This window comes from Protomyctophum parallelum (assembly GCF_964188405.1).
Source record: "Protomyctophum parallelum genome assembly, chromosome: 23".
In the NCBI taxonomy this organism is placed as follows: Eukaryota; Metazoa; Chordata; class Actinopteri; order Myctophiformes; family Myctophidae; genus Protomyctophum; species Protomyctophum parallelum.
The window spans coordinates 19,749,556-19,762,421 of NC_139715.1; the positions used below are offsets into that span (position 1 = coordinate 19,749,556).

The 12,866-nt window shown below is 41.6% G+C and overlaps 1 protein-coding gene across 1 annotated transcript; it reads left to right on the forward strand.

The window, feature by feature from the left end:
- The first annotated feature begins 297 nt into the window (after window positions 1-297).
- On the forward strand, window positions 298-11,962 carry LOC310854383 (cyclin-T2-like). Its single transcript, XM_083758991.1, has 9 exons — window positions 298-543; window positions 1,141-1,222; window positions 1,337-1,465; window positions 4,859-4,919; window positions 5,097-5,159; window positions 5,489-5,534; window positions 8,056-8,219; window positions 9,923-9,993; window positions 10,372-11,962. Exons 1-9 carry the CDS (start codon window positions 386-388, stop codon window positions 11,443-11,445), a joined length of 1,848 nt encoding a protein of 615 aa, XP_083615117.1. The 5' UTR covers window positions 298-385; the 3' UTR covers window positions 11,446-11,962.
- The last annotated feature ends 904 nt before the right edge of the window (window positions 11,963-12,866 follow it).

Sequence of the window (12,866 nt, forward strand, 5' to 3'; positions counted from 1 at the left end):
CTGGGCTTGTTTCTTCTGTAAAATGTCATGTAAATATCGGTAGTTGGGCGTTACGGTTTTTTGGGTCTTGTTTCAAAGTGTAGTTTATTTGGGCTTGTTTCCCACGTGTTTTAATTATTATTTAAACCAGTGGTTCTCAATCAATCAATCAAACTCACTGCTATCTGCAAATTTCAAATTATTTTGGGCTTGTTTTCCTGGACTGGACCTGGTTGCTTGCTTCCCTCACACAATCTGGCAAGTGGCAACACTGCCCTCCTCCCCCCCTCGCCTCACCACCAGCAGGCAGCGCCAGCGAGCAGCACTGAGTGACTGAGCACCGTTGCCGTCCGTGGGTTGCTGCTCTCCTCTCTGTGGATGTGGGTTGTGGGAGTCGGAGAGCGTAATGGCGGCGCACCGGGGACCCTCCACGAAATGGCTCTTTTCCCGGGAGCAGCTGGAAAACACGCCGTCTCGACGCACCGGAGTGGAGGCCGACCGGGAGCTGTCCTACCGGCAGCACGCCGCCAACCTGATCCAGGACATGGGCCAGAGACTCAACGTGTATCCTCGTTTTTACCACCGTTAAAAAACAAAGCCCCCGACGAGGCGAACAGGGCCAGAGCAAGGCCACAGTGGTCTGTTTTAACAGGCTTATATCGTTGTAGTGTTTTATTATTGTACCGCAGTAAACGCCGTGGTGTTTGTTATCTCTACTAAAACACTTACAATTCGGTAGCGTCGATTTTTACGCTTTGTTAACGTTCATAATATTATGCTCCGTTCGCCATAAGAGTCCTTGGGGCCTGTTAGCATAGGCTTGCTATTGTTTCGTCTTCTCCTATTGTTAGCTAGGCTGTGTTTTCCAACGAGGACGCCGGGTGGTTGGGTTTTCCACGTCTATTATTGTCGCTTAAAAGTATTCCCAGTTCAAGAATCGTCTTTAATAGTGTTACAATACGATGTGATATATGCAGTTTTTGTCCTTAATTTGGTTCACATGACGCACGTTTTGCTAGCTCGCCTGTTAGCACCAATGCTACATGTCTTAGGGGGCCAAACCCGACAGACGTTTTATTGAGATTGAAGAATATACTCGATATTTGTTGTAATCAATTGTAATATCTCAACAGCCGTGAATTCCTTAACGTTTGCTTCCAGCTCTCAACTAATCATCAACACTGCTATTGTATATATGCATAGGTTTTATATGATTCACTCTTTCACCAAGTTCCATAGAAATGTAAGTATCACTCACTCCTCCATTGTCTTATCTAAACCCTGTTGTTAACTTGTTATCGCTGTGTGTGTGCGCTGTGACTGTACAGAATGAGACGGAGCTGTTTGTGTCTTCCAGATCATCTCCCAAACCACTTTGTTCCTGGCAGCTAAAGTGGAAGAACAGCCCAGGAAGCTGGAACACGTCATAAAAGTGGCCCATGCGTGCATCAACCCCCAAGATGCTCCCCTAGACACTAAGAGCAATGTAAGTATATAGTGCGTATATAGATCGGTCCTTTTGATGTGGTATCCACATGTTTTCGTCTAGAACTGATCAGTGATGGAATGGAAACAGGCCGAATAGGTTCATTTGTCTAATTTACGTCGGTCATAGCGATGGGTAGCGATGCCACCTGGCATTCTGTTGGGTCGCTGGTTTGCTCAGGGTCAAGTGTACCTGAGCAACGTGGCCCATATCAGCGAAGCAGTGAAAATGGCTTCAGCTCCCTATGGACTTTATATTTTCCTTTTCATTACCGCTTGAATCCAAAAAATCAATGATGTATTTTGAAAAAGCATCAATATCGTTCTGGTTATTAAACTAATGCGTGAGCCTGTACAGACACAATTAACATCCAACAATGCGATATGGAATGTATACAAATTCTGAGAAGTCGCAGTTCACTTAGATTTTGCCTCAAAATGACAGGCACGACAAAAATAAATGATTTTCTTCTATGTACGGGCACTTTTTCTAAGTAGGCTACTGACTGATCAGAGAATTGTCTAGTTAGTTATGACAGACGCACACAAAAAACAACCCATGGCATGGACACAGTGGCTATGGTAGCTTGAAAATAGAATGCGGTGGTTACACCCAGCGGTTTTATATATTGTGTCTCCACATTTTAACATTCCACCTGAAACTATGCATCTTCTTTGTCCTTTATCTAATTAGCAGGTGTGTATTGTGAGATAACACTGATTAGCTGATTAGTAACATTTCCTGGCTTCCTACTATGTACTGTTTTTTCCACAATACCATTTCTGTATATAATTGAACTTTAAAAATAGTGCAGAGCAGTGGGGTGACTCACCACTGTGTAGCAATAAATGGAAAACTTTTCTTACATTTATTTATCTGTCTTTTGTGTTTTGCTCAGACCCATATAACAGGGCATTCAGCTGTTTTGAAATTGAGTAGAGTCAGGAATAAACCCCTCATTACACAGACGGCACATGCACATTTTGAGAGTTTAGTGATGTCTGCAGACCATAGACGCTGGTCTAACAGATGTGGGGGAAAAAAGTGATGTGGTTAAATGAGTCATCCTTCACCTTATTCTGCAGAAGTGGGTGAGTGCTCCATGTACACCAAAAGAACATTGCTGCTCGCTCTGAATGCTTGACCCCTTAGTGAGCAAGCATTTTCCTGGCGTGGTTTGGCGACCAATTAAGCTGGATTTTGACTGCAGCTTTAGCACCACACAACACTACACCACATCAAAATAGCTACCATTCCCATTAAAATAAAGTACTCCCTCACATTTGGCTCAGCTCCTGAAGGGATTCGACACCCCTTTTGTAATGTAAGAACAAACAGTAGGAGGAGGTCATTTCTTCTTGCATAACAATCAATGTAGCTGTCCTGTATACAAATGCAAATCACCTGTGTCCAGCTATTGGTAAGAACCAAATATGTGACCCATATGTGATTATAATACAATATAAATTAATAAATAATTGTATTACCACTGTGATAATTACCAGTAAGACGCCTGAGGACGTGAAAGGTTGTGTGCATGCATCTGCCTGGGCGAGTGCTGGCGCTTTGGAATGGGGGGGGGTCAGATCAACATATCCTGGGGTGACAGCAGACTGCTGGGGAGCTTTGGTGCTTTGGCATGGGGGGTCAGATCAACATATGGAACGTGGCCATATATGGAGCATGTGTTGAGTGTACAGGGTTTGATGAGGTCAGATCAACATATGGAATGTCAGAACAGGTCAGCTCCATATATAGTTGTGTTGGGATATGGCAGTGGAAATCAGGCTTTAGTCTCACGTAACCAGATGATGGTTACTGCCTACTGAAACTTCTGGTGACACCTAAAATAAATATGGAACTGCTTCTCCCATCACAACACCAAATGATGCAATGTATTTTGTTCGAATTATGTTCCTTCCTTCTAGTTTCAGTCGAGACTTGAAACTGCAGCAACTGCATCATGTAGTGTATGCCATTTTTGTGTAGTGTCTGACAAACTAAATCTTGTCCCCACAGTCCACACGTCTCATATTTGCCATTGACAATGAAAGGAGAAATTAGGTCAAATGTCTGCCAAATATGACGTAAATTTAAGCAACCAATCACATAAATTAAGTTGTTCATGAGATGATGTATGATTATGTATAATGATAAGAGTGCCCCTCACTTCACACAGGTGTGATTTTTTATTTTATTATGAGTGTGCAGCCATAAATGTCTACTTTAATATATTTAGTTATTTGGCATACATACAGTGCCTTCGGAAAGTATTCACACCCCTTCACTTTTACCACATTTTGTTTTGTTACAGCCTCATTTCAAAATGGATTAAATTCGTTTTTTTCCTCATCAATCTACACACAATACCCCATAATGATGAAGTGAAAAAAGTTTTCTCAAATATTTTGTTAATTTATAAAAAATAAGAAACTGGAAAAACACATTCACACTCTTGACTTAGTACCAAGTTGAGGCACCTTTGGCAGCAATTACAGCCTTAAGACTTTTTGGGAATGATCCTACAAGCTTGGCACACTTGAATTTGGGGTATTCTCCCACTTTTTCTCTGCAGATCCTCTCAAGCTCTGTCAGGTTAGACGGGGAGCGTCACTGAACAGCTATTTTCAGGTCCTTCCAGAGTTGCTCAATGGGGTTCAAGTCTGGGCTCTGGCTGAGCCACTCAAGGACTTTCACAGAGTTGTCCTAAAACCAATCCTTCGTTATCTTAGCTGTGTGCTTGGGGTCGTTGTCCTGTTGGAAGGTGAATCGTTGACCATGTCGGAGGTCCTGAGCGCTCTGGAGCAGGTTTTCATCCAGAATGTCTGTACACTGCTCCATTCATCTTTCCCTCTATCCTGACAAGTCTTCCAGTTCCTGCCGTTGAAAAACATCCCCACAGCATGATGCTGCCACCACCATGCTTCACCGTAGGGATGGTATTTGCCAGGTGATGAGCGTTGCCTGGTTTCCTCCAGACCGAAGCCTCTCCTCAATAAAAGACACATGACAGTCGGGCGCCACAGCGCACTTGGAGTTTGCCAAAAGGCACCTAAACGACTCTCAGACCATTATTAACAAGATTATCTTGTCTGATGAAACCAAAATAGAGCTTTTTGGCCTGAATGCCAAGCGTTACGTCTGGAGGAAACCAGGCACCGCTCATCACCTGGCAAATACCATCCTTACGGTGAAAGAATTTAATCCATTTTGAAATGAGGCTGTAACAAAACAAAATGTGGTAAAAGTGAAGGGGTGTGAATACTTTCCGAAGGCACTGTACATACATAAGCATGTTTTTATGAGGGGTTCCATGTCATTGATTAAAATAATATATAAATGATTGGTACAGCCAATGGTGATTGTAAATCCATTTTTGATTTTGTATTTCAGGCTTACCTCCAGCAAGCCCAAGAACTTGTGGTGCTAGAAACTATGGTGCTGCAAACGCTGGGTAAGTACTCCAAAAATGCCTGTGTAGTTGGCCACATTGTAACTGTTTATGCAGTAAACATAGTGCTATTTATTTGCCATAATAAGGATACTGTACTATCATAATTTGATGGCATAAAGTGATGCCAGTCTGTTTATGCATGTATAAATACTGAACTGCTTCATTCAATTCTTCTAGGTTTTGAAATAACAGTTGAACATCCGCACACAGATGTTGTGAGGTGTTCCCAGCTAGTGCGAGGTATAGGCTTCCTCCTTCTTTAGCCATTTCATTTGATTTACAGTTAATGCATACATGTGAAGAGTTCATTTTTAGTTTCATAGATTCATTAATTAATTAATTGGCATGCCATATTCACGATTTACAAAATGTAAACTTCATGATCGTGAATTGTTTTTCCATGGTTCATTTTTATTTGGATTGAAACAACTCTTCACATGTACACAATACACACAGGATACAATGTCCTTTGATTTCAATGTATAACATTAAATTCATGGTATACCATGAAATGTAGTCACTGAGAGAATGTCCTAACGTTAATTTCTCCTTTCTCCCTTCTCTTGCAGCAAGCAAGGATTTGGCACAGACTTCCTATTTCATGGCTACCAACAGGTTGTTATCCTGTTACCCTTATTGCACTGTGATGGCACACTATAGCTTCCTGTGAAATGCAGGATCCCCCTTCCTGTGTCCAACGCCCTTATGCCGCCACAGTCTTGGGAACCCCCTCTCGGGGAAGTACCAGCTGGGCGACTCTGTGCGGTGTATTGTACAAGGGCTCTATGTTGGCACATAGGGGTCGAATGCACAATGTGGAGTGTAGTGGTGCTGTGTACCTCAAGTTTGGCTGTGTGCATATGTCTAAAAAGAAACGCACAATTGGTAGCCTGAATATACAGGGTGTAAACTTAGACGTTGTCCTGGTGAGTATTATTAACACTACCTTTTAGTTTTTAGTTTTTTTTTTTTTTTATATATATTTTTTAGTTTCTTGCTAACAGTGGAACCCCAAACTATACTGCAAACTATATGTAGGAGTTTTTGCGGCAGCTTTTCCCACAGGAGCATTGTAGCTCAAGACTAAAATGGATATAACTTGCAACTGCTGGTGGTCAGATTTTTGGATAGATTTTTGATTATTTATTTTTAGTCTGCAATGTCAACAAGCTGCAAGGCATATATATATATATACACACACACACACACACCAGACCGTGATGTTTGTTTCATTGAGACTACTTGCATGGTTTCATGTTAGATTGGCTTGTAGCTTTACAGTATACTTGAAATGTTATTGTTGAGACTTTTGTGCCATCTATGATGTGCCCCTCCACCATTTTACTAAGGCCATGTCAACGAGTAAGGGTTGTGGGTCCATTAGTGGAACTGGAACCATGACTTGGAGAAAGTATAGTTAATGATGAATGATAAATGAAGCAATGCCACACAGATTCAGGCTTAACGAGCAAAATGTCGGAGCTCACTGGATGGGACGTGTTTCACGTGCATATAATACCGGTAGTTGAATACCTACTGTACATCAATAAGCGCCTCACCCCCACACTGGCACAATCAAGGGCCTGGATTTTTCTCCAAATTCAATCAAATTTATATTGCTTTATTCATTGTATGACTGATCATTAGTCAGTGTTCCTCAGAGGTGTTCCCATGCCTGCTGACAGGAAAACTTTAAATCAATTATGATGACTTTATTTAGTTTTTTTTTAATGGTTGAAATATCAGTCAGTTGGTTAGCAATGTGGACATTTGTGTTTTCTACAGTTATTGTTGTTTTGCAGTGTAGTTTGGGATTTGGGTATAGAGGATTATTAGCCTTTAGAAATGTAACTAATCATATGCCATGGTTGACATTCTCAGTGTTTATCGATCTTTATCATTCATATAATATTCAGATATCTCTGTATTCCATAAGACCAATTGAGTTTCTCCCTCCCAGTTGATTTTGTTTAAATTCAGTTGTTTGACTTAAAAAGCACCCCACGACGCGTGAATTCCGTTTGTGTCCGAGCATAGGCATGGCTGAGGCATGGTAACGCCCCGCCTGCCTGTGATTGGTCTACTGACACTGCCCGTCTTGACTGTCCTCCGAGACGCGAGGGCCGTGGTGAGAAATAAATAATAGGCTACAAGAGAATGACGGCTTGGCACGGATTTGGGTGTGTTCTAAATAAAGTTCTAGTGTTTATTATCGTCTATTAATCTAATTATAGTAAACTAATACTATTACACTGAAAGGATAAAGATGAAGGGAAAATAGACAATAGTACAATAATGTTAGAAGTTTACACATACAAACAAATTACACAATAATCACCACAAACACTTTATTTTAGAACACAAATCAAATCATATTATCGCGTGCATGTTCAATCAATTATTCCATCAAAGCAAACGGCATAAACAATATTTTTGCCTCTTCTACAAAAATAAAACGTACAAGTTATCGTTCTCTTGTATCACCATACTACTTGTATTATTTCTCACCACGGAGTAACCTCGCATCAGACTAGGACAGTCAAGAGTGGCAGTGTTGGTAGGCCAATCACAGGCAGATGGGGCGTTACCATGCCTATGCTCGGAATTCACGCCCCCACGACAGGGAGTTTTAGTACTGATATATTAACCTTAATTATTTAAAGTGTCTAAAAAATATAAACATTGTCTATTTTGAGCAAGAGCGATTGAGAAACATTGTTTTGGTATTAATTTAAATGCGATTTTAATTGGGTTGATTCTCACCTCAAATATCATCAAGAAAAAAAACATCACAATTGTGAAACGTGAAAATGCGACTTCTTTTTGTAAACGATGGCAGGTCGGTTCACATTTGATTCAAAACTATTCAAAAAACCCTGAAAATGTACATGGAAATCAGTATGCTTTGATATTAAGTTTACACATTGAAGTAGGTGAATTGAAACTGAATGAACCCCTACACAGGCGCGTGTGTGATAACGACTGTATATCATGTGTCATATGTATATAACTTACCTTAATGAAACATTGGTGTTGTCTTGTAAAGGTGCATAACATTTAATTTGCCGTCTACAACGCCACCCTGTAGTTAACGTTCCTATCTCCCCTTTGTGTTTCTTGTCTCCGCTTTTGGCAGCCTGCACCTCACCACCTTCTGCCTGCAGCACAAGCCCACAGTCATAGCCTGCGTGTGCATCCATCTGGCCTGCAAGTGGTCCAACTGGGAGATACCCGTCTCCACAGACGGCAAAAACTGGTGGGAGTACCTGGACCGCACGGTCACGCTGCAACTGCTTGATGGTAAAGAGCCATTACTTATTCTGCATTTGAGCCACGGAACACCATTTGATGAGATTTAGCCTTGCGGAACCAAAATCTTGAATATTCTTTTGTAGTTGGAAAGATTTTTTGTATAGTGTTGGAAAAAAAATCGATTATCCAATTTAATCATGGACGATAATTCATCTATGCACAAATGTCAAACATCGATTACCCTATATAAAAATAATAATACCGGAGCAAAAGGGCGGAACTACCGTCGTACCGGACCGTTTCTAGCGCACACAGCGCTCTCACATGCTTTAGCTTTCAACAACCAAAACAGAACGAGTTACCAAAGCGTAGGGGACGAGAAAAAAAAGGACAGAAGGGGAACATTTAGGATTTTATGAGGTTGGGGGGACACGGGTACTCGATAAAACTCACACCATTGACCGTCTGTGAAATGTGGCCGAGATGGGACGATGTAGTGTGGCTCCAATGTGCGTAACATGGCACATTCATTGGCACACTCCACAGGATTGCGATGGTTGTCTTGACTATCGCTGGATGTCAGTGGGCAATATAGTCTCTCATATTGGTCTTGTTTCCACTATTTGTTTTTACACAACTTTCACACAGGAGTTGTATCGAGTTCCTGTTTCCCTTCAACGTCGTAGAATCCAAAATGTTACCATACACTTTAAGTTTAAACCAAATGCTCCTTAATGTGTGCAAACAAACAGAAAAGTGCAACATTATATATATATAATATATATATATATAATGCAGACATATATATGTCACAAGAACTGACCCCAAGTTTCCTAATGACACACCACTAATGACAATTAAATCCCTGAATAAGGAAACAAAGAAAAGCACATTTTTTAACAAAGAATAAAGACAATTAGACAAAGTGCTGACCAAAAGAAAGCTGCTTACTGTTTCTAAGAGTTTGATGGGGAGGAGCTGGCCTGAGTGTTTGATTAATCTGTTTATTGCTGTTCTGTATTTGGCCACGGACCCACATCTGAAAATATTTTGTTCCATGGACCCCACCAAAATCAAAGATTAGATATATATATACATATATATATATAATCATTAGAAAGCACTTTGTTTATTAGTCACAGTGACTGATAGCTGGCGATTTTCGCCCCTAGTTTATTTGGTTTCATTTTATGCTCTCAATAGTTAAATATCTGGGGACCACCTGGAACAGCCTCAAGGACCACTGGTTGAAAACCACTGCCCAAGAAGATATTTAAGCACTTGAAACAGAGCATGCCTATTCTGTGGTGAACATCTGCAGAAAATAGCCGATCTATGAGCTCATAACGCATGTAGATCAGCTATTTGCAGCTAAAAGCGGATCGGTACAGAACCGACCTCGGTCAACTAGTGTACTAAGTATAGAAGGGTTTATTGGTTAATGTGTGGATCTGGTATACCAACAAACATGTAATCTAATAAACCACATTATTTTCTTTGCTATTTCTTTGCTGTCTATTTTTTTGATTTATTAATTTTTTTTTGGATATGACTCCTGGCATTTGCAGTTCTTTGCTGCGGTTAATTGAATCTTTAGCCCAGTCCTACTGCTGACTGCTTGTATTTGACTTATTTGCATTTGCATTTGCTGTTCCATTTATTGTAAGTTTTTGCAGCATGTGAGTTACTCGTGTGACTGGGTACCACCCAGAGTTCATAAAGAATAACTCTTTTTATTATGACCCTTTTAGAGCTAACCCATGAGTTTCTTCAGATCCTGGAGAAGACGCCCAGCAGGTTGAAACGGATACGAAACTGGAGGGTAGGTTCCATGACCAAGACTGTAAATGCTGTAACTGCTCCTGACGAGCTGGTTGGAGCCTTGAATGGTTGCTAGTGTGTGAAACAATTATGGAAATGCGGACCACACTATGTGGTTCTTAACCCATTTAGGCCTGAGGCCGATTCTTAAAACGCCTTTTCTGAAAAACAAATATTTATATGGCAGCATCACATTTTTAACATTTTTTAATACTGTACAGAACCCAAAAATGGGTTCCCGATCTGAGTGGGTAAAACACCAAAAGGGGTTCCCGCCCAGAATGGGTTAAGCTAACAACAGCGGTTCCTGTGGTTGAATAAAATAAATTGATTGATGTAATTATTGCATTTGTAACTTAAAAATACCCTGTGTTTGCAGGCAACCCAAGCCGCTAAGAAGCCAAAGACTGATGGTCAGTCGGTGGAGAGTCCCTTTACGAGTACATCATCATTAGATGGTTTACCTGGCGTCAACAACTCCTTCTTTCCCTCTACATCGGACGCTGCTGAGATGCCATCCCTGGACAGCATGACAGCCGCCTACGCCTCCTATCAGCCCTTGGATGACCAGTCAAAGGCGTTTGGCTTCGAACCGTTTCACCCCCAAACATCCCACTCGGACAACACACTGGGCAAACACGAACACAAAGCCGCGGCTGGTAGTGGCGGCAAGAACCAGCAGCTTGGCGGAAACCCCTTGCCTTTTGCCCGGCCGCAGAAAGTCTTAACCCTGGACAAGTACAGAGAGAAACACGCAGCGGAGCTGGCCTTGCACAACGGCAGGGCGGACGAGCAGGGCGCCGACATGTTCGTACCCCCTCTGGCTCTCTCTTCCTCCACTTCCTCCCACCACCATAAGAAACGCTCTCAGTTGCAGGCTGCCTCCCAGCCAGGGGACGGCCGTAGAGACAAATCCAGCTCTAAAAAGTCCCGCATGCCGCCCTCCTTCATGGAGAATGGCTCTGCCAGCAGCAGCGAGGAGCTCAAGATGAGGATCAAAGTGTCGTCATCGGAGCGCCACGGTGGCTCGGAGCAAACCGGTCCGCCGGCCACTAAAGACAAGCACAAAGAACACTCTGGCCACCGCCACGCTAAGCACGGCCACTCACACCCGTACTCTGTGAGCGGAAATGGCAGGGGGGTGACAGACCCTGCCTTGTCCCTTAGAGGCGCCGGGGGCCAGGGCAGTGACACTGGCTCCTCCGGCTCGTCCCGCAAGCGGGCTCACCCAGACGCCCACCACCACCACTCTGCCAAGGCTGCTCGCAGCTCCAAGGGAGTAGCCGCCGCCTCCCACTACTCATCCGAGGGTGGCCAGAGGATGGTGGTGGAGCGTCACCACGGCCACGATGGGACCAACGGAATGCTGAACTCAAACGGTCAACACACGGACTATAAAGACACCTTTGACATGCTGGACTCTTTACTAAGTGCCCAAGGAATGAACCTGTAATCCTTCGAAAGGTCCAGGATCTTCATCTTACATTAAAAAAGTTAGGTATTACCATGGTTTAATAGAATTTTTAAAAATAAAGATTTTTATTTCTTTTAATTTATCTTAAATTCTGCATCACCCTAAAGTCGTGTCTGTACACACCCTGGTTATTGAATCCTCATATGGCTGTCATGAAATGTAAAAAGAAAAAAGTATATATATATATATAATATGCATAGAGCTCTGTGCTACTAGCTTGCAATGGGGAAACAAACCAACCATATTGAAAAATGTTCTTGTTTCAGTGATTGGGGAAAAATTAGATTTTACACATGTTAAATGCGAGCCGTCTTTTGTTATGTTTTTAAAATGTGCATGTTTTCAATCACGAAAGGGAAGACATAGCTAGTGTACGCAGCCATGGTGACCGTTTACAGACGGGTGACATTAATGTATTGACACATTTTTTTTGTATGTTTTAGACATTTTATTCCATTAAAAAAAAAAAAAAAACTCAGGTCTTGAAAAAAATTTTGATATAAGAAAAGAGATCTTCCTCTCTTTGGGTTTTGTTACCTGTTATCTGTGGAGATGTAATACTTTGTTTTTGTTTTTTCCCGTTGGTGATGACGGTATGGTATACGTCTTAGGAGGCAGTGTGCTTATTTCTTTTAAAACGGCACATTGTACGACTTAGTCTGATTAACAGAAGTACGAGCCAGAGGCACGGGCTCTTAACGGATGCTGAAGCGCGTGCCTCGTTTAAAAATAAAAAATAAAATAAAAAGGATAATTGCAAACCTGTTTTAGAGCTACTTTACGTCTGCTGTGAAGTGCATTTAAGATATCTCAGCTAAAAATGGCAAAAAGGCCTTGTGATTGTAAATTGTCAATCGCTATTCAGTATGATAAATGTCTTATTAATCACCAGAAAAATCTGAGAAAAATAAAATACCTAAAAATAAAATTGTGTGTTTGTGTATATATATATATCGAACTCGGTAGTCGGAGTTCAAACTGTTGGCTTGTTGCATCGGTCCAAACCTTCCATTCAGTCAGTGTATTATGAGATCTTAAAGCAGACTGTATTGAACATATCCTTGATTTGTGTATTGGGAGCCCAAATAAAGGTGTAAAAGTGATCTTTACACAACACGACCATTGTGCTTGTGTCGTGATTAAAGAACCATACTGGTGGTCTCGTCTGTTATGGAATGCTTAGTCTACATAGAAATTAATGATCTAAAGTAAACCAGTCTATTTGCTATTCCTGATCATTTTACAAAATGTTTGTTTGGTTTTTCAGGGAAGCCAATGGATTCCTTCTATTTCAATACGGTATGAATATACTTATATAGTTTGGAAGGCTCAGTCCACCCTCAGCTCTAATTCTCTGCAGTAAAGGCAATCTGATTCTTGGGGTTTTACCTTCCCAAATA

What these genes read in the sequence shown, in the direction of transcription:
- LOC310854383 (XM_083758991.1), top strand. Translation starts at nt 386, where the DNA reads ATGGCGGCGCACCGGGGACCCTCCACGAAATGGCTCTTTTCCCGGGAG. An exon ending in CCCTAGACACTAAGAGCAAT is followed by an intron (nt 1,466 to 4,858) that starts GTAAGTATATAG and finishes TTTGTATTTCAG; the next exon opens with GCTTACCTCCAGCAAGCCCA. An exon ending in AACGGATACGAAACTGGAGG is followed by an intron (nt 9,994 to 10,371) that starts GTAGGTTCCATG and finishes CTGTGTTTGCAG; the next exon opens with GCAACCCAAGCCGCTAAGAA.